General features: G+C 56.4%; 1 protein-coding gene across 2 annotated transcripts in view; it reads right to left on the reverse strand.

The window, feature by feature from the left end:
* Nucleotides 1-19,592, reverse strand: part of KCNIP3 (potassium voltage-gated channel interacting protein 3) — a 76,542-nt gene extending 56,950 nt beyond the window's left edge. Inside the window, exons 1-2 of one of the 2 annotated variants that reach the window (XM_045519586.2) lie at nucleotides 19,426-19,592; nucleotides 9,042-9,207 (exon numbers count right to left, since the gene is read on the reverse strand). In XM_045519586.2, the coding sequence (XP_045375542.1) occupies nucleotides 9,042-9,207; nucleotides 19,426-19,512 (253 nt within the window). In that variant the 5' untranslated portion in view covers nucleotides 19,513-19,592. Of the gene's footprint in view, nucleotides 1-9,041; nucleotides 9,208-17,344; nucleotides 17,486-19,425 lie in introns of those variants that run through there. The other variant, XM_010959014.3, reaches the window with a different exon arrangement.
* Between the last annotated feature and the right edge of the window lie 2,310 nt (nucleotides 19,593-21,902).

Raw genomic sequence — 21,902 nt, forward strand, 5'->3', positions numbered from 1 at the left:
CAGAGTAAACATTCTTTGTTGTTTAAAAATTGTTTTTAAATTGTGGAAATAAAGCCCAAGAGCGCTGGGTGACCTTCCCGGCCCCGGTGGGGCCCTGTCCAGTCCTGCCCTGGGGCATCTGACTGTCCAGGGGAGCAGGACTAAGCAGTGCATTTGGTCAGGGCCTACGCGTTTTACATGACCATAAAGCTGATAAGGTGATGATTTCCTCTTCTCTCTGGCAGAGATGATAACCCCCCAGGGGGTGGCTTCACTGCCCTGGATCTTTCTTAGATTCCGTAGCTGAGCAGTGACATCTCGGCGTTCCTTTTTTCCCCACCCTCTCTAAAAATCCCTGTGTGTCTTTGCCTTTTGCACTGGCTTTTTCGCTCTGTTGGTTCCCTTATTAAGAACTTCAACAGAACCTGACACACACTCACTGTCTATTGGCAGGAGAATGATATTTTTAACACATCGAGAATGATGCTTTGACAATTCAAGCCAGCTGTGCCCAACTTTGTCTGCAACCTTGGGTCTCTGCTGCCTCCATCTGGAGCCTGAGCCCTATTTCCTGGATCCTGGCCCCTTCCTGCCTCTGCCCGACACCTGCCTTGCCTCTGCGAGTCCTGGCCTGGGCACCTGTTGCAGGGTGCGGTAAGAGTCAAGCTCTCCCCCATCTTGATGTGGACTCCATGTCTCATATCCAGGTAGTAAATGTGATTTTTTCCTGTTAGGTTGGGGCAGAGGTCTCAAAGGCCAAGACCAGCCATGCAGGTCATACTAAGGGACTGGGAAACTGACTCTTTGATTCACCCCTCCTCACCCCGCCGGAGGGCAGAGGAGGGCTGGTGAGGCGAGGACGGGAATGAATGTCTTTGGAAAAGCTGGTTGGTGTGCTGGGTTGTTTTCCCTCCTCCTCGCACCCAGAGGGCTTCAGTCCTCTGTCCAGGTGAGGGGCTTCTGGGAAGCCAGTGGGGACCTGGGCGTGTGTTCCTTGAGTTTGGGGGATGCAGGGCCAGGTGGGTCTGACCCACACCTGGAGGAGGTCCGGGTCACTGGCCAGGGGCCTCCAGGGTGAAGGGAGGGACCTGGACACCCACCCAGGGATGATCATGAGGCAGAGGGTGCATATCTGCAGGGCTTCCTCGGACCCTGTGCAAGAGAGCTGGGGATCCATCCTCCTCCAAAAAAGGCTGCCTGGAGAGGAGAGTCTCTACAGCTGGGAGACGAGGCTAGAGGGCACCATCAACATCGCTGGGCAGTGGCATCAGCCTGGCCCCAGCACCACGCTGGTAGCAAAGTGGAGGAGTGGAGGTGCCTGGGACCTGCCCACACCCTGCCTTCCCTTAGGCCTGAGATGAGTCGGCGGGAGGGGATCCCAGAGTGAATGAGGGTCTGGAGCTCTGAGGCTTCCCTGAGCACCAGCTCGCCCTTAAAGATGACCACCAGATCTGCACAAAATGTATCTGAAGGGCTGGGTCAGAGGTGACAGTCACACCTCCTCCAGCTTGTCCCACAGGTGATGGTGAGCATTTGTGTCTTTAGCAGCCACCACGTCGCTTTCAGCCTTGTCTCGGGTTCACACCCAGCCTGCTCTGACCTCCCAGCTCCCTGCTCCCAGGCAGCTCCTCCCACCCCCCCCATCCTGTGAATCCCTGAACCAGCATCCCCTGGAGCTGGAAGGGGCTCAGAGGTAGACCAGCGAGCCCAGGCTTTTGTGATCATTGTCAGCTGAGGGACTGGAAGGCAGGCTCTGTACTAGGCACTGGGAATACCGCAGAGAACAAACAGGCGACAAAGCCTAGCCTCTGGAGAGGGGACAAAAGTCAGGCTTACACGCCCAGCCCCGCGGGCCCTCAGCACTTTGTCCCTCAGAGTCTACGTGCATCGTTGAGCAGCAGACGCAGCTTTTAGCTTGTCACGTGTCACATGTCTACACTGATTCGTGTTTATGTTTTAGGGATTTTGTTTGATTTCTCTTTAGGGAATCATGTGATTTCTTTAGCCTCTTTTCCCTCCCCCCCCCCCAATAACAGGACAGGACAAAAGGGCCGGCAAGCCCCAAGCTGCTGAGGGTCTCTCCTTCCAGGGTCTGAAGGTCCTGACACCATCGCTCCCCCAGGCTTCCTGCCAAGGAAACTCCAGGTCCCCACACGCAGGAGCCCCTCTCCCAGTGCCTGCCTCCTGGTCCACGTGGCCCAGCATTGGATCTGCTCAGCCTCTGAGCATCTGCCCCAGAGGGGAGCGGGGAGGCAAGGGAGGCAGAGCGGAAGTGGGACACGGCCTGCGTAGACTCCCCCTTGGGCTCCTCCCTGGGCCTGGGTCTGAGAGTGCAGGCTCCTGGAGAGCCCCCTTGTGTCCCTGCTAGAAACTGCAGGTTGGTGGATTTTCTAGATTTTGAAAGAAGGCTGTCACTGACTGAGCAGCTGCTACACACTTTGCTCATTTTTTTAATCCTCGCTGCAGATGTCATTTCTGTCTTTGATGAGGGATGAGGGAAGCGGACAGGGCAGTGAGGTTGGTGTGTGAAGGCAGGTAGGCTGGCCCCAGAGATGCAGCCAGCTCCCTCCCAGCCTGGGCTGTGAGCCCTGGAGAAGGAAACTCCCTCCCCACCTCCTCTCCCACCTCAAGCCCAGGAGTGGGGGAGGCCGGGCTTGGCACCCACTGCCCACAGGTCATGGGGCAGGACTCTAATGCTGAGAGTCCCTTCCAGGCCTGCTCCCATGGCCACTGCCCCCCAGTCATCCCTGCCCTATTCAAGGTGGGCACAGTCCTGAGCCCCTGACCTGACCCTTCCTGCACATTTGTCCCCGGTCCTGCCAGAGCAGCCCTCACCTCGAGCCAGGTTCCCGGAGATGAAGCGGAAGAAGAAGGTGACGATGTGGCCCAGGTGCTGCTTGCAGCCATGCTGGCACTCCCGGAGCCTCAGTGCAGGTCCCTGGGCCGCGCCAGGGGCCTTGCTGCGCTCTGCCATCCCCCAGCCGCCGGGCCCAGGAGCCCCTCTCCTGCGCTCCCTCTGCCCAATCAGCCACAGTGCAGGCCCCCAGCCTGTGCTGCCCCTCCTCTGCCTGCTTCTCTCCAACCAGGCACTCAGAGCCTTTCTTCTAGAACTCTCTCTCTCCTCGACGTGTGGTCTGTCTCTGTGTCTCTCAATCTCAGTATCAATCCTGTGGATCTCAGCCTGTCCCTCAGTGTCTCGGCCTCTCTGGCCTGTCCTTCCCCTCCTTTGTGCTCTGTCCCCACCTCCTGCTCTCTCCCAGGACCACCTGCCCCTCAGCCCAGCCCAGAGACCCGGGGGGCCGGCCAGTGTCCTGCTCCCCCCACTGCGGGGGTCAGCCATACTCCTGCCCCAGGGCCAGCCCTTCACCTTGCACCCGGCTCTGGCTCCTCAGGGCCCGGGTGCTCACTCTTCCCAGAGCTGGAAGGGCCCCTGCAGCTTCCAGGGCTGGGAGGGTGTGAGGGCGGGGGTGGGCATCGCTCCTGAGCTCCCTGCACCAACGGGGGAGGTGCCATTGGTGTGATTTTCAGCTGAGGGTGTGATCTCACTGCAAAGGGGCCTCATCCAGGTCCCAGGGCTTCTGCACAGCCAGAAAGGGAGCAGCCCTGTTCCCCTCCAGCCCCCTACCCAGGAGTCGCAGGGGCCAGGGACCCTGGGCAGGGCTGGGGGATGGGTGGGGCCCTGGCCCTTGGCTAGCTCTTCACCTCTGACCTCTGCTCACTGACCCCATCCCCCAGCCCTGCTGGTGTCTCTGTAGAGTGGAGAAAGGGGAGATGGGAAGGGGTCCCTCTGATGAGGGAAGTAAGGGGAAACCAGGTGTGTGACTGAAGTAGGCATTGCTGATGACCCCCCCCACCCCCACATTCGCTGAGCACCCAGTGTGTGCAGGCAACTCCCTAAGGCCCTTCTGGGCACCAGTGCGTTCAGTCATCAAAACAACCCCACGGGCTACGTGTGGCAGAGAACCCCCTTCGGCATTCATTCTCCTCTGTTTTTTCACGTAGAGAATTCAGATTTGGTTGGGGGTGGATATGTACCCAGTTTTTTAAAACGCCATCCCCCACCTTCCTTGCAGTCAGAGTGACTCAGTTCTGGCCAGTGAAATGTAGGCATACATCTTCCAGAGATTTCTGTGACAGTTGCTTTCCTGACACAGGCTCTATCACTTCCTCCTTTCACTCGATTCCTCTTTCCTCTTGCCTGGAACAAAGCCGTGATGGCTGGAGCCAAAGCAACTACATTGCAACTGTGAGGGAAAGCACCAAAACCCCAAAGACCTTGACTCAGATATCCCGAAGCTGCTAACCCAGTGCCAGCCACTGCCTAGCCCAGATTTCTCATATGGGAGATAACATACTTCTGTTTAAATCAAGCCCCTGTTGTTTGGGGTTTCTGTTACAAGCAAGGCCGGCCAAGTTAAAATATCCCCTCCAGAATGAAAGGCAAACTGCTGCCTCTGTACTCCCAGCCATGAAAGCAAGTGCAGGGTTCGATGGGCCTTCTTGTGCAGGCCTGGCCACCAGACAGGGAAGTGTGCAGCTCCAGACTGTCCCTGAGCACAGGCAAAGGCCGTGCAGCAGGCCCAGGCCATGAACAAGCAGCTCTGCCCGTTGGGCCTGCTGACCCAGCACACTCCATGGCGCACAGTGTGTCTAAGGCAAGTTAGGAGGCTCTGCAGGGCCCAGGGCAGGCCCCAATGGGAGCCTCTGGTTTCGAGCGAAGCGCCCCAATGGGAGCCTCTGGTTTCGAGCGAAGCCATGTTTTCTTTGGCAAAAATCTCTTCTTTCAGCATACAGCTAGTGGCTCACTACTGGGCTCCCAGGGAGATGGAACGCCTGACTGTGGGACGCCAGGTGGTCCTGAGACCTGAGCTGCCCATCAGGAACCGAGTGTCAACCTCTCCCCTAGCTCTAACGGCGCATGCGTGCACAGCACTCCAGCATCACATGCAGGTGCTGTGTGTGATATTAGGGTCGGGGGTCCAGAAAGCTCTGGGAGGTGTATGCTTATGCCTGGGACTCAGACCCCCATGGTAACAGCTGCATTGTCACCTTGCCCTCAACTCACATCTGTGGCTCTGTGGAGAGCTCCCAAGACCACCTGAAGAGGAAAAGCATGCATGTGTAATTTATAGACAGAGCTGCAGGAAATGATGGCACCCAACACGTCTAAGTGGACACGGTGGTCCACTCAGTGGGAAGGGCAGTGGAGAAAGGAAATCTTCCTGGTGGGCAGAATATTGAGTGTATCTTCTTGCCCAAGTCGCCTGGAAGGAGAGGTGACCTGAGGTAGATTTACGTTACTCAGGGGTGGTTACTCACCACGTGTGCAGGGGTCAGGGAGCTGGAGGGAAGACTGGAGGAGTGGCGATTGGGAGGCGTGAAAATTTCTCCAAAGGCGGAGATGTTCTCCAAAGGGCAACCGGGCTGAGGAGGCGCTGAGAGTCTGGTACACAAGATGGCCTGTGTGTGCACATCAGTTAGCCTGTGTTCCTAGACGCTCAGCACTGCCCATGAACAAAGGGCCGGGATGGACTAGGCTTACTCACAGATTCAATAAAAGAACTTCCCTCACCGGGCTGATTTGGATACAGCTGTTGTCAAGTTCCCAGCCAGCCGGCAGGATGACAAGCCAGCCACTAGGTGGCAGGTCAGTGACACTGTTTCCCCTCCGGCCATTCATTCTTTGTGAAATTGACATGTATTTGAATATGAACCTTCCTTCCTGCTCACCTTGTTTTTGCCAACATCACCCATCACAGTGTCTCGCAGATCATTACTACTGACCCAAAGTCTCATTTTACAGCGAAGAATTGTGGCCAAAGGCCAGTGCTTACAAGACCCACTGGCCTCACCCTATTTCCATGCCCAGAAGCAGCTGGCCTTACAGACGAGTGGAAAAGCCTACTGCACACTGGTTCCAGCACCGTCTCCTTCTCTGGTCCTCTAGAGTTTCTGTGAACTTCCCGAGAGCCTAGAGTAAATGCCTCTCTGCTTAAACCAGCCTGGATTCAGCTGTCTTTCACCAAGATTCCAGGTTATTCTGTGTGTGATATTATTATTCCAGTTTTACAGTTAAAGGCCCTCAATCCTACAGTCCTCGTGGGAGCCAGACTTGAGAAGCAGGTCTGTCTGGTTGGTGTCTCAGCTGTGCCCCTAGAGAGACGGCCCAGCATCCTGCCAGGAAGGACTTTTAGATGCTGGGGAGACAAGCAGAGCAGCTCAGAGTCCGGCCTCTGGGGCACTGAGGATGGCCCCCCAGTGCTGGGGAAGGACACACACCTCAGTGGCGGATGGGGGAGCCACGACACCTGCTCTGTGCTGCCTGGTCCTGGGCCCACCTGTCTTAGAGGCCACCACTGCTGACTGGCTCCCGACTCCATGCTGGGGACTTCACAGCCCAGGAGTGACCGCTGGGGCACAGCCACAGCTGGCCTGGCCCGTCTGGTGCATACCAGCCCCTGACTCCCACCTCTTCCTTGCCGAAGCTCAGGGACACTATGCGTTTCTCTGGGCCTGGGCCTTGGCTTCCGTTCCAGGATGTCCCAGAAATCTGTCTCTGGCCACTTCTGCTGAATGGAAAAGCCCTGACAACAAGGGCATAGTGTCTGCGCCACCTGCCCGCCTTCTGCAGGCGCCCGCCCAGGACACCCAGCTGGGCCTGGCCAGTGTAGGGACAGCTACACTGAATGGCACAATTGTTCTCTGCACCCAGAGCTGGGGGTGGGGGTGGGGGGGGGGTCCTGAAGGAGCAGAGGCACCTCGTCTGTGCACAGCTGAGCGTTTCACAAGCACACAGAGCCCTCGGTGTGACCACGCCAGCATTGGGTCCTCAAGGGACACGCATGGGACGTGTTTGGGCTGTGGAGCTGAGGCCCTGGAGCGATGCCCAGTCTCAGAGACAGGGGTGCGCTGGGGTCCCGGCTCCTCGGCCGGGAAGGGTGGCTGTTGCCTCCTCAGACCCTGAGGCTCCCCCTTCCCACAGCTCCCGAGAGAAAAGACCAGGAGGACACACGTGAGGGTGGGCGCCCTGCCCGCAGCGCATGGAGGGCGCTCCAGGTTAGTGCCCTCGCTGGGCCCCTGGCCCGTGTGACCCGCTGACTTGTGTGACCTCCCGTGCGTCAGTCTCCTCTTTAGTTTTAGTGAAACAGAGTGACCCTCCATGCCTGCCTTGTACAACTGAGGATCTCGTTTTCCATGCCCCACATGTCCCCTCGGGGCCTCAGGTGCCTGGTAAACGTGTCACCAGGGGAACAGGCAGGGCTGGACAAAGCTGGTGATGGTGTCCTGGGCCCTGCATCCCTTCCCCGGCTGCACTGCTGCAGGGCTGGACCAGCCATTCAGCAAAGGCTTCCAGACAGCTCGAGAAGGAGCTGAAGAGAAAAGACCCTCCCATCTAGGAACCCATCTAAGCTAAAGGTGGGGCCTGGGGCAGGTCCCCTCAGCCCCCTCTCTTCGTGACCCTGACCACACCAAGCCTGCCCCTGGCTTGCTCTCCTCCACACTCAGCTGTGCAAAAGGCCTCAGCGAGGGGTGACCCACCACACCCAGCCGTCCTGAAGCACCACTGTTGCCAGATGTTTCTCCTAGAAGTTGGAAGCTGGAGACGGAGCTCAGCAGGAAAGAGGCCTGAGGGTGGGGATAGGGGATGCTGGGAGGAGAGGACCAGGGAGGGAGAGACAGGCACTGGGGTAGCCGAGGGGCTGCAAGAGCCACAGGAGGAAAGGGGGAGCCTGTGCTGCTTCCAAGAAAATCCTGGAGACGCAGGTGGGGAGGAATTTGAGCCTCGAGCTGTGTCCCCAGAGCAGATACTAGACCACCAGGCATACACAGCCCACCACACGGGGGCGCCATGCACCCCCTGCTCCCTGTTTCTACCCCGGTGGAAAATTGAATTGCTTTTCCCCTGCTGCAGAGAAACATCGCCCTGACAACGTGGGCTTCCCGGTTAAGCTGGTGCATGCACTTTTGGTGACTTCACGTTTCTGCCCTGTCCGGAGAACTGGGGAGCACACATGGACCCCAGAGGCATTCACAGGCACCAGCACCTCCGTGGGGGCCGTTGTGGGAAAGGGACGGGTGGAGAGCAACAAGGGTGACAGCAGCACAGATGGGCAGGGGCCGGGATGAGGCTGGGAGTGCCCTGGAGTTGGGGTGTAGGTAAGGCGCGGGGCGGCATGCACACGCTGCTGGCCACACCCCAATCAACCTGGGAGGCCGGGGCCATGAATATCCCCATTCTCCAGCTGAGGGGACTGAGGCTGCCTGGAAATCACAGCAAGTGTCTGAGACAACAAACAAGACGCAGCTGTCAGGGGCCAAATCTGCACCTTTTCCTTCAAGTCTAAGAGGCAGACCTTCTGCAGGCCTGTGTGTGTGGTCACAGGAGCGCGTGTGGTGCGTGGGCCAGCGTGTGGCGTGCACGCCCGTGTGTGAAGTGTGTACACCCACATGTGATTGGTGGGTGTGCACGGGTATGAGGTGCACGGGTGCACGTGTGTGAGAGTACAGAGCTTACACAAGGTCCCCTCTGCGTCTCCTGCTCCATCACAAGCACCGAATACCCACAACAGCAAGTGCGGACAGCGGTTCCTGCCAGTTCCCTGACGAGCTCCCGGGACAGAGCCTGAGGTAAAGAGCCAACATCAGCCCCTGGGGCGCCCTGGGCAGGACTGAGGAGGGGCGGGAGCCAGGGCTTTCTCCTCACCAGGCCCCTCATGCGTGATTGCTCGCAGGTTGGTATCAGCCCCTCTTTTCACAGAAAAGGATGAGTGTGCCACTCAAGCTTCCCCAGCCGGCGAGGCTCTGAAGCCCAGCTCCATCCTCCCAGCTGGGAAGACTCCATCGAGGTCCTAGTCCTCTGTCCCCACCTCCCTGGCTCCCGCCTTGAGCTCAGTGCCCTTCACGGAGCAGGCACCAATGGATGGGGACAGGTGTGAATGAATAGACACTTCTCCCAGCAGAGACGGAGGTGGTGTGGCCCAGGCTGGGGTCCCCCAGTGGTCTCTGAGTCCTTGGAGCTCAGAACAGATCCCCGCCCTCTTCCCAGCCAGCCCAGCCCCTACCTGAGCCCTGCGGGGCTGCACTGGACAGGATCCACTTGACCAGGCAGCACCGCATCAGGGCCTGGCGGGTGAGCCTCGGCCGCTGCCACTTGACGCCCTCCTTCTTGCTCAGCGGTGTGCGCCCTGGGTCGCCCAGGAGACTGCCATCCGACGCCTTCATCACCTCCTGCAGCAGGAACAGGCAGAGCTGCCCTGAGCCCTTGCTCAGCACACAGAGGGGCCCTCCAGATCATCCTCAGGCCAGTCCCAAGGCCATCCTTAACTCCACCCAGGGTCTTGCCTTCCCGGGATTCGTGCCAGGAGCCCCCAGGCCAGCTGGAGAACTCCCAGGACTCTGGTGTTGCCGGCACTGCCCACCTCCTGCCCAGTCTCTCAGCAGCCCCACCCTCTCTCCCCAAGAGCCCTCGGTCAGTACGTGGTAAGGCCACCTTGCAGGCACAGTGTCCGCTAGAGAAAGCAGCAAAGAAGTCACGCACGTGCACACAGACACACACACACACACACGTGCACACAGGCCCTGCCCAGGCTGTGTAAGAGGGAGAACTGCTGCATGATTAATGGTCTTATTCAGGAGAGAAATGAATAAAGTTTTTATTTTGGACCGGGAGTGGGGAGGGGAAGATGGGCAGCTGATGCTTCATTATTTCATGATTTCTTTGCTGTGGGCTCTGCACGTGGGGTTAGTGGAGAACGTCAGAGAGAGAAACTGAGGTGGGCCCAGAGCCTCGGGCAGGAGGGGTCCCCGTGGTGATGGAACTGTTCTGTATCCTGACTGGGGGGCTGGAAACACAAACCGACATAACGTGATAGAAGCGCACAGCCCTAACCCATGCACACACACGAGTGCTCATAAAACTGGGTAAATGGTAGGCAGGGGCTGTTTTATTTTTTACAACTGCGTGCGAGTCTGCAATGATCTCAAAGTTTCAGTTTAAAACCACTCTCATACGTCCTGCCAAGCCCGTGGGTCTGTGGGGAGCAAGGGAGGGACAGAAAGGGCACCCACCATGCAGCAGGCAGAGTTAGGTGCTTGGAGAGGGGCCTTATTTAATGCTCAAACCAACCTTTTGAGGTTCCTGAGGCCCTCCTCCAAATTAACCAAATTCTGTGACAGGTCTTTCTCATCCCCTCGCACCACGCTCACCAGGTTCCCCAGGCTGGGCCCGAGTGTTCTCTGTCGCCCAAGGTCAATGAGGAGTCAACCCAATTTGCTCAGCTTCAGGTGCGTCGGGGCTTTGGCTGGAGGTCCCTGGCTCCAGGGAGAGGAGCACCTGGGAGAACCTCCAGCCTGGTGCAGGGGATGGTGACTTCGACTCTGGGCGCCCAGAGCACCCCTCTAGCTCCAGAGAAGGATAACTGTCCGCTTTGACAAAGACGGTGTGGCCTCAGCTCAGAGCCCAGCAGGCCACGTGGCGGGGGAGAGGCAGGAATTTAACGCTGTGGTTTTGTTTTAGGCATTGTTATGGTTACTTCGGCGACTTATGGTTACAGTTATGACTTAAAAGATAAGTGATTCTCTTTTATATGAATTTATTGCAATTTAAAATGTGAGTTCCTTTAAAGAAAAAATAAGAAGCAACAGCAGACAAGGCAAAATCTGTGGAGGCGGAGTACAAAAGGCTAGGAAACCTGGGAGGCCGAGGGGCCGCTCGGCTCAGGGGGCTGGACCCCGCTGGGGCGGGGCTGACCCCGCACGGCGGCCACTCGCTGCACGTGGCTACTGAACGCTTGAAGTGAGGCTAGTCCAGGTTTGGACGTGCCATCCGTGCAAATACACGCCGGGTTTCAAATTCTTCCTAGCAGAACGTAAACCAGCTCACTACTAATTTTTATCTGATTACACACTGAAATGATATTTACATTGGGTTAAATAAAATATATTATTAAAAATATTTTTTAAACCTTTCTTTAATGTGCCTGCCTGACCATTTGAAATGACACCTGTGGCCTGTAATACCTTTCTATTGGCCAGCACTGTGCTGGATGGTTCTCAGATGGTTCGGATGGTTTGGGGCAGCCTCCTGTTGCTAGGACACCCAGCTCCTCTCTCCAACCCAAGTCCAGGATAGGGTCAGTCAGAGTTGCTTCAGAAAGGTGGTCTGGTGGATGTGGAGGAGAACTGGGGACAATGAGGCAGGAGGCCAACTTGGGGGGCTGCCCAAGTTGAGGGGGATATGGTGGGGGTCTGAGCCAGGCCCAGGCAGTGGGTTTGGTGGCAGAAGTATTCATGTGATGAGTATTCGGATTCGCTGTAGATGTGGGTATTGATGGGAGTCAAGGTGACTCCCCAATAATTGTGATACCATCACAGGAAGCAAAACAACTCCTCATGCCTCACAGCTCCCCCCAAATGTGGTCCAGACCCTTCACAAGAAGCATCCACTCTCAACCAACCTCTGAGAGTTTCCAGACCATAGAGAGAGGCCAGATCATTTTAGATAAACCACGGGGACTTGGACCGGGACATCCCACCTTGTGGCTCCCCACTCCCCACAGGCCCCCAGAAAGACCAGTAGCCCACAGGGTGGCTACCCATGCTCACTGCCCCCTGCCCAGGGTGCACAGCTCTGTCCTGTGGAGGTCCACGGAGGCTGGATCTGCGAGCCGCTGGCTCAGTCTCTGTGGTTCTCATCAGCGGGGCTCCAGAGAGTCCCCAGAAAGCATCTCAGAGAAGGCTTGGCAGAGGTACTTATGGGCACGTGGCAACCTCTAGGGTGAAAACATCCAGGCTCCCTTTCCCAGAGGTAATATCATTGAGCTAATGCATATGCAGAAGGCACAGCTAACTTCTCCCTAATGTTTACAGGTGTTTTTACGTGCAATATAGCATGAATGGCTTTGCGAGGGCCACCAGGACCCCTTGGATGCTGGTTCAGAAGACACACTCAGCTGGGGAGGGGGGATTTCAAGCAGCTTGATGTTATGTCAGTCAGTCAAGTACAGTAGGAAGAGGTCTATGCAGCCAGCCAGAGACTCAAATCCCTGGCCCTCATCTCCTGACTGGGTGACCTTGGACAAAGTACTTGACCACTCTGAGCCTCAGTTGGCTCATCTGTAAAATGGGGATAATATGCCTTCACAGGACGAGGGGTAAGGTTAAATGAGGTGACAGGTACAAAGCCCCCAGGAGGAGTGATTAGCGCTATTCTTCACACTTCTGCTGCTGAGGGAGGGCCCGGCTGCCCAGTGCAAGGGGCAGGCCAAGCCCACTGCCCAAGCTGTCGCTCTGCTCCGCTGGCTGAGCATCAAAATCACCTGGGAGATTTCCCCTCCTCCGCCTGCCCGGGGGCTGCTTTATTTGACTGAGTGGGGCCTGCGCTGCTCTATTTTTAATAAAGCTCCACAGTCGATCTGAAAGTGCAGCTAAGGTTTAGAGTGTATATCCCACCAGATAGGAAATTCTGAGCCTTGTCTGTGGGAGGAAGGGGGTCTCAGGTTCTCAGCCTCCCTCCCCGCTGGGGGGCTGCCTCCAGGTCAGAGCCTGGGCCAGCGGGGACACGCAGGCCTGCTCAGATGTGGGGCTGCCTGGCACCCTGACCCCATCCATGGGGACGGCTGCAGGCAGGCTCCCAGAGCGCCCACTTGTCTTCGCTTGCTCTATTTCCATCACTAGGGACAGATGGCAGGAAGTGGCCGTGGGCGTTGTGTCGTGCGGGCCCCAAGGATTTGGGATGGGAAGGCTTTGGGGAGCCTTGAATCTCCACCCACCCCTGGGCATGGACAGATGCAGGCCAGGCAGCTTGCCTCCCAAGGGGGGAGCTGAGATTGTCATGAGTCCCTGCAGAACTCACACGTGCACATGTGCACACGTGCACACGTGCACACAAGCCTGGGCGCCACCCCTCCCAGAGCACTGGAGCAGGGAGGGGAGGACTGAGTTGCCCTGCCTCCTGATGGTTGTCACCTTGCCAGGACACAAGCTCCTCCCCTGTCCCTCACTGCCCAGGCAATGAGAGTTTCTCACCGACCCAGGGTGGACTCGAGATGCTCATTGACAACATTCTCCTGTCTGGGTGCCCTTCCCGGGCTCTACTCAGTAATCAAAAAATAATGACATTGACACTCCTGTCATTTATGGAGCTCTGGCTGTGCGCCAGGGGCCGCACTAAGCGGGCTGGTGTAGGATCTTATTCATCTAGGAGGCTTCTGATATTTCCTCCAGGAAAACGAGGAGACCATGGAACAGAGGGGCTAAGTAACTTGTCAGAGGACACACAGCTACTGTGTGAGGGGGCTGGGACTGAGCCCAGATCTGCTGCTGCAGAGCCAGATAGCAGCTGACAAGGTGCGGCTGCGTTACCTCCGCAGCCACCCCTGCACCTGGCTGGGCCCGTCAATTCCAGGTGGTGGGGATGGGCTCTGTGATAGGCCAGGGGGCATATACGTGGGGCAGAGGATCTGCATCACAGCATCACGGCGCTTTTTGCGGTGGCCCCCACCTCTGCCCTCCGCCCTGACTGCTCAGCCCAGGACCCGACCTCGGGTGGGAGCCCAGCAGAGGTTATGAGCATATCTGAGGCCCAGGTGGGGAGACTGAGGCCCAGGGAGGGGATGGACCCTGCCCAAGCACACAGAGTCACCTGGGCAGAGTTGGGACTGGAACTGGCTCTCTGAGGTCACTGCCCATTTTGAAGAGAGGATCTTAAAACAGGGCCAGCATGGGCTGGGCACAGTGCATGACACCAGCAGGAGGAACTGGAATTTACCCCTTGCCTGCCCTAGAGGCATGTGCTGGAGGCAGAGGGCAGGGGGTGGAGGGTAGAGCTGGAGAGGAGGCCGGCAAGGACCAGCAGCTGCTCGGTCTAGCTGAGCCCAGCACAGGTACGGCGGCCTGATGGAGGGGAGGGCTGGGCAGAGACTTCAGGCAACAGATCAGAGTGGCGAGGCTGGGCCACCTGGGAGGTGGGACAGGCCCCCTCTCTGCTCTCCTGCTCAGCTCAGCTCAGATCCCCTCTCCAATTTTGGCAACTACAGGTCCTCTTGGTTCTCTCCCTGTCATGTGGCTGCCCTGTGCTGTTCTAGAACGTGGGTTGACCACAGCTGACAGATGCACCTGTTCCGGGGAAACATCCCTCAGCTGGCGATGGGGTGATGGGGGGGTGGGCAGCACAGTGACTCACTCCACACTGTGTCCTCCTTCCTGCTCTGTCTCCTTCCTGCCCAGGGCCGGACAACCAGCAAAGGAAGACTTGCCAAGTTCTTTCCCTTCTCCTTTCTTTGCCTTGGAAACCAAGGTTGCCTCTCTCCCTCACAGAGGCCACATTCAGGGCTCTGCAGCTGCTCTTGGGCATCACCAGAGATGCCCTGGGGTGAGGTGGGAGAGCCGATGGGCCCCAAGCCAGCCAGAGTCAGCAAAGTAGCTCCTACTCTCGCAGAAGATTTTGATAGGAAAGGGATCCTGATTTCAAAATACTGGGGTCTTTTCCTTTGCAGCTATGGATCCCCAGCCCAGAAAAGGGCTATGGCTGGCTCAAGGTCACATGACTAATCCAGGGGACAGGGCCAGGGGTGGGGTCTGACTTGGGTGCACTCACTAAAGGGTTCAGAGGGTGCAACGGGCCACAAGCCAATGGAGCCAGCCCCTAGCTGGCCTGCGGCACCTCCTCAGCTGCCTGGTTACAGACACGCCCCTCTCTCCCTGTAGTCTTTTCCCATGACCTCCCCATCCTTCCACCCGCTAAGCCCTAGGGAACTGAGTTTTGGAGTAAGACAGAGCAGGCTTCAAATTACAGCTGTAACATTTCTTAGCTTGCAATCTAGAATGGGCCTCAGTTTCCTCATCTGTAAAGTGGGTACAATACCAAGATCTGCCTGGGGAGCTGCATGGGGGTCCAGGGAGATGATACAGGTGCAGGGCCTGTTGAGAAGACCATGGAGGGAGGAGTTGCTACCTCAGGGCTCCTGCCCCTTCAGCCCTGACCTTGTCCCAGGCTCCACCTACAGAGCTATTAGAGCCCCTTCACTCCCCATCCCAACTCCCGGGCTTTGATTACTATCTTTGGAAATAGGGGAGAAAACTAGGGCCCACCTCCCAAAAGTGCCCTGCAAGAAGGCAGGAACCTGGGCAGGTAGATGGTCCCGGGGAACATGCTGGGCCATGAAGACGTCCCTCCCTGAAGTCCTGGGAGCAGAGCAAGGGTTCTGTTGGCTCCTTTCTCCTAGGAGCTCAGGGAGTTCAAATCCCGGTGCTGTGCTGGATGAGCCGCTCCCCTTCTCCGAGCCTCTTGTTTGTAGAAGGGGAAGTGGCAATACTTGCCCCCACCCTGGGACATTGTGAGGATCTGCAAACGACAGTGACAGACATCTGGGGGTGGAAGAGTTGGGCCAACTCCCAGCCTGTGCTCTAAATTGTAGTCCCTGCTGTCACCAGGAAGGAAGGTGGTTTTCACAGCCCTCTGCTGACCTTGGTAAGGGACACAGTGGTGGCTTTCCTAGGACTACTGCCCTGCCTGGCCCAGCAGCAGATGTGGGACCCCCCTAGTCTCTGGCCAGGCCAGCCACAGGAAAGCCCCCGGCAGGCACAGCGAGATCCACTGGTTGTGGGGGAGGGTGGAGGCCAGTGTGGGGTCACAGTGGCCAAGATGCACCTGCAGGACTTGGGTCACTCACTCCACCCAGCTGGCAGGGACAGGGAGTGACCTCCTGGCAGGTAGGGACAGCAGAGGAAAGGCAAGAGAAGGAGGACTGTCCCCTGCCTGGTGGACAGAGCAGGCTGCGGGCACATCTGTATGCAGTCTGACTCAGGAGAAATCCCCTCCTCTGTGTGCACGCAACTCACGCAGCGTGGGTAGTGTGGGCACAGTCACAGGGCACAGGTGTGCACTGCATGCTCATACCGACGCCTGCGGATGCACGTGAACTATGCTGGCTGGGGCTCGTGTGTGCAGGGAGCACATAGTGTGTGAGCCTGTGACAAGTGCTAAGTTTCTCTACTTCTGCCCTGTCTGCCTGGAGGTTGCTGGGGAGACTTAAGGTGAGAAAGAGAGTACTTTTTTAACATGCCCTCTCCCAGGCTCAGAGGGTTTCACGTCATTACCTCTGCCAATCCTCCTAGCACCCCTGAGAGATGGAGCAGACAGAGAAGGGGTGGGCTGGGGCTCTGGGGCAGTTGCCTGGAGCCAGCAACCACAAGCCCACTCTGGGCTGCTTTTCCTCATGGGTGACAGAGACACAGGAAGCCATCTCTGGAGGTGGGAGTTGGGGAGAAACTCAGATGCCAGCCCAGTAAACATTCTTCATTCTTCACAAAACCCTGATTTTATCTGAGGTGTCTTTTTGTGTTGTGTTTTGTTTTCTTTCCTTTTTTTTTTTTTTTTTTTTTTTTGCCATTCCTTCTTTCTACTTCCTGCTGCCTGTGTGTGCTGGCTGGAGCTCTGGCAGCCATTTTGGACCTTAAGGTAACCTCAAGAATGGAAGCCAGTGAGACAGATGGAGCCTGAGTCCCTGCTGACCGTAGGGCCTCCATGCCAACCCTCTAGTGCCTCCCTCCGGGACTTCTGCATGAGAGAGAAATGCAACCAACCTTGTTCAAACCACTGCTATTTGGGCTGCTCTGTTACAAGCAGCCAGATCTAATCCTGGTGTTTTTTTTTCTTCCTTTCAATGTAAAACTGTCTCAAATATGTGGGGAGCTGGCAAGGTATCAGGACAGATTCTCTGGGAGTTGAGTATATTCCTGGGGTTGGCTTATTTTCCTGTCCCTTGTTATTCTTCATTTAACTATTCTTTATCCTTCCCAACACCCCATCACCATTTCTTGTCCTCTATCCCAGGTATTTTCCCTGCACTCTCTGCCTCCAACCTCCCAGCAGCCCCACAGAGTGGGAACCACCTGCATGTGTCCTTGTCAGGGCTCTCATAGCCCTTTAGGAAGTGGACATTCATTAATTACTTGAATAATTAAAAGATGCACTCATCCACCAGCCTTCAAGCATAAGATACCCCAGCACTCAACTTTTCCCCAACCCTAAGAGCTGTGGGCCCAGGCTCAGGGTCAGGGTCAGCACCTGGGCACCTGCTCAGGGGGCTTAACTGAACCACGTGGGTGACCCCAAGCTCCTGCTCCATCCAGCTTCGTTCCATAAACACCTAAATCCTCTGCCGTACAAAGGGGACCCCAGGAGTCCAGCCTCCCAGCCAAGACACCCCAACACTTACTTTTCCGAAAAGCGACCCTACAGGGGAAAGTAGGGAAACGGGGTCAAAGGAAAAGGCACAACAAGGTCCCCTGGTCCAGGGCAACACCCAGAAGCCCGAACTCCCCGTCCTGGTGCAGCCCCCAGCACCCCCACCCCAGCACCTACCTTGGCCCGCTGCATCCTGGGCACCGGAGGAAACTGTTGCCGGCCTCCCCTCTTCGCAGCGGAGGCGAACAGGACTGCCAGGTCGGGCTGGCAGCTGCCTCATGTTTGCTTGGACCCAGACGTAATTGTCACTGGCGGCTCCTCGCCCGCCCCCTACCCACCCGCCCTCCCTGCACGCTTCTGCCCTAGGCTCCACCCCTTCTGCTCTGCCTCCTTCCTCGCTCAGCCTCTCTCCGTGTGTGTCTCTCTCATATTTTCCATCTCTCCCCGGCTCCCTGTCCCACGCCCTCTGATGGATGCTTTTTCTAACCCTGCGTGTCAGCCTGTTGAAGTCCCGCTCTCTGGGTCTCCCCTCTCCCCCTCTGCCCTTGTTGCTGGCCGCCTCTCTCTGTGCGCCACCCCCACTGTCTGTCTCTTTCTCTAACGCACACACTCGGGACAGGGACGGGGACGGGTGGAGGGTGCAGAGAGCCTGGACTGGGGGAGGGGAACTACGGCACAACTTCCTGTCCCAACAGGGGGAGGGGGCAGCACTGGAGCCCTGGAGAGCCTCTCAAAGCATTTTCCAGAACAGGGCAGCCCCGCCCCTCCTTGCTGCCCCCTCCCTCATCCTACTGGCCCCTCCTTTTGGACACCAGGTGAAGTAACCCCAGATGACCTCGGGCATTGCCATCAAGGAGAGCCGTCTCCCTGGTATCCTGCCAGCCGCTCTGCAGGTGACCTCTAGACACCCCTTGTGTCTGGAGCATCCTCCCGGTGGGGACATCTTTCTGGGCTCAATGGCCCCACCGATGGGGGCTCATCACCCAGAGATGGTGACTGCTACCAAGGTTGCATCACAAGGGTCACAGGCCGGGGTCCTTCAGTCTCTTTCATCTGTGCCCCACCCTTACCTGTCTCCTTTGCCCCACACAGGGCCTTGCAGTGGGGCAGCCCTCCCCAAACCTGAGCTCCTTATGCTCTCCAGCCAGCCTGTCCTCTGTCCTTGTTATCTGTGTCCGAGGCTGGGACCACATCAGGGCAGCTGGGACCATATGAGGCACCAGGCCAGACCTCCTGGGGGTGGTGGTGGAGTAAATGGGTGAGGGCCCCTGGGCGTCATGGAGAGGGGGAATCCTTCCTGCCCCTCAGGAGGGCAACCCCTGGGTATTTGCTTAGCCCCTGGGGAAACCGCCCAGGAGCCAGGTGCCCAAAACCTCAGCCAAGTTTCCCTTTTCTGCACCCCAGGAAGGAGCCAGCCTGTGCCACTGGTTCCCATGGAAACAGAGCCCTGAGACACCCCCTCCTCTGCAGGCACAAGAGCACTTGCAGGCCCTTCTCCATTTGCGTGTGTGTATGCGCGTGCGTGTGTGTGTGTGTGTGTTTGAGCCGGCCGATCAGCTCCAACTTTCAGATCCTAGGAGTAAAAAATTAGCCTGGAGCTGTTGACCCACCAAGGGAGGAGGAGTATTTCTAGAGTAGGAGGTGGTCCAGGTGTCTGGCCTGGCTGGACTTCCAGGACCGCCCGGGCCTCATACTCAGTGAACTCTGGAGCTGCCCCCCACCGCTGCACCCTGGGGAGAGGTGCGGGCAAGCCCCCTGCAGCTGTCAGGTCAGGGTCAGAGGCTGAGCTCCATGAGAGCCAGGGAGGCCTTTTACCTAGTGACCTTGGCTCTGAGCAAGCAGGGACACCCTGATCATGACGGGTCCTCAAAGTGGCCTTGGGAAGGGAAGTGCGGTCATCTCTGCTGATGACAAAAGTGAGACCCAGAAAAGTTAAATGATTTCCCCAAGGTCACAGGCTAGAAAGTGACAAAGCAGGTACAGAAAGCCTGTTCCTTTCATCCCGAAGTGAGCACGTAGCTAAGACACTGCCAAACCTCCCATGCTCCATACATCAGCCTGGAAACTTGCCAGCATGCCGCCCAGGACAGGCCTGGCCTTAATTATGTCCTGGTCTGCGGAGGTAGAACCAGAGAAGCACCCCCCACGCCCCCCACCTTGGTGCACTGGCTGAACTTCCACCACCCAGAGATGCATTTTTCCAAATTAACAAGTTAATTCAAGCTTAAAGCTGCAACAAATCAGGAATTACTGCCTACCTCTCCAGACCTGGGGAATCTTCTACTGCAGTTGCCATCAAGGGGGTGCCACGCATAAAACACACATGGAGGGATGTGCCCCGCCATGACCTCTTCCTCCCCTGGCACCTGCAGGGGCTTTTCTAGAGCACTTCCGGCTTGTCCGCACAGGGCCGTGGGGAATGCAGGACTGAGAAAGGCCAGGAGAGCATGGAGGTCAAGGACATTCCAGAGCCCGGCTCCTCACGTGGGCCCCAGCGGGCCCAACAGCAGTGTGGGCACGTGGGCAGAGTCTAACTCTCCCTGAGAATGGGAGTTTCCGGAGATTCTTTGGCAAGTGCATCAGACCCAAAAAAGGCTGCAGGAGGACCTTGCCCTGTCGGCCATGAGCTCGTCAGCCTGATGGGTTTCAGCTGTGGTTTTCCTCACGGTGGGAAGCCCGAGGATGAGGGAGTTTGGAAGGGGGAAGGGATGATGTCAAGCCTGGAGGAAGGTTGAGTTTCCTTATGTCACAACATGTGAGTGGCCTGCATTTGAGAGCAGGCAGTGACAAGCAGCTTAGCTGGGGGGCTTCACTCTAATCCCATCTTGGTGAGGGCTCACGCCAGCCCCACCCCCAAGTCTCGGGGTCTTCTGGAGCTTCCTCAACTGCTTTTCACAATCCTCTCCACTCTAGACCCAAGTTCAAATCCTTCCTCCTCAGGCACTTTTGTAAACATGAAAGACGTTTTCACATATTGAGGCATAGGGAAGTCATTCTGGCTCATACATGTGTTCACTTGAATTTGATGCTAATCAAACAGGCTGTTTGTGGCCTATCAAACAGACTTTGCACATCTGCTTTTATTACTAAAGAAAAGGGCTCATGAACCAGAAGTAAAGAATGTTCATGTTAAAAATAAAGATTAAATGCCCCTCCTCCTGGGATGCCAATGCTGGTCCTCCTTTGATGATAAGACTCCCTTCCCAGGTGCCAAGGCCACACTGTACATGCTGGTCTGTTTTTTGAAACCTTGAAGAAAGTTATTCCTGACTCGTGTCATATTCTTTGCCCTGACGAGATATAAAACTGTGCTGAAAACCTTGCTTCTTCAGAGCAGTTTCCTGAAGTCATCTGGGAAGCGGACTTCTGGGCTGGTCCTCAATTTGGCTCAAATAAAACTCTTTTCTGTTCTTATTACTGATTGTTTATTGATTCTTTTCAACGACATATCCCAAACCTGGCTCCATGGAGTCCCCAGTCTGTATCTTTTCTCCAGACCCTTTTGGGCCCCGGTTCTGCCTGCCCCTGGCCAAGGGGTTAGAGACAGACAGACAGACAGACAGACAGACAGAGACAGAGATGCTTAGCACAGTTTCAGTGCTGGTCTCTTAGTCAGGTCATGTGAAGGGCCTAGCACACTTCCTGGTTTATACTCAGAGCTCAGTAAATCAAACGCTCTTTGTTTGCCCCCTCAGGTAGCCTGAGCCAGCCTCTAGCCATGTGGCCCTTCCTTTGCACACCCAGAGCCAGCCAGAACTACCCTGGCCAGCCACCTGGGACCTGATGCCCTGGCCCATGTGGCATTTGGCAGAATCTGCCACTCATGGCTCATAGCCTTTGCTCTGGGATGGCCAGGCTGGCAGAACTCCCAGGCCCTCCAATCTGTCACCCCTGCTGCCACAGGGACAGCAAGGACACTCGGATCACACCTCCTTGGAGACGGAGCCTCCCTCCCACACTCCCACGGGGAGCGTGGACTGGCAGTGTGCCCAGGAGGACACCTCCACGGCCACCGCGTTAGGGCATCTGAATCCAAGGCCTGGCAGTGCTTCCACTTGGGGCTTTATCTGCCCAACCATGAGACAAGGATGACAATCCCACCCTCTTCAGGGAATGTCACGAGAACAGATGACACTGTGACCACGAAAGGGCTTTGCTTCACACATAAAGTAGGATGAGCATCTTAGGATCTCAGCATTTTAAAACTGGGAAAATATGTAATATATTTCTCTTTGTGGCTATTTCTGTCACCTGCAGAGCGCCAGCCCCACCCCCAGGTTACCAGAGCCTACAGTGATGCTTTCCATGCTAAGCTCCTTTGAAACGTCCATGTTCAAGATAAACAACAAGTTTCTACTGTGTAGCACAGGGAACTATATTCAAGATCTTGTAGTAACCTACAATGAAAAAGAATATGAAAACGAATACATGTATGTATATGTGTGACTGAACTGTTATGCTGTACACCAGAAATCTACACATTGTAAACTGACTACACTTCAATTAAAAAAAAAAAAAAAATATATATATATATGAAAGTCTATGTTCAACTGGCTGGGCCAAGGTTTCTTAATATTAAATTCAATGAGTGGCAGCCTTTCCCAAGTCACAGGGGAAAAAATCAGTTAATGATTTAGGATTATTACTTCTGATCATGGTGGCCAGGTAATTTGGACTAAATTCCCAACTGAGGACAACTAAAAGCTGCTCAAAAAATATATATATATTTAGGGGG

The sequence above is a fragment of the Camelus bactrianus genome, chromosome 28, assembly GCF_048773025.1.
Source record: "Camelus bactrianus isolate YW-2024 breed Bactrian camel chromosome 28, ASM4877302v1, whole genome shotgun sequence".
Classification (NCBI taxonomy): domain Eukaryota; kingdom Metazoa; phylum Chordata; class Mammalia; order Artiodactyla; family Camelidae; genus Camelus; species Camelus bactrianus.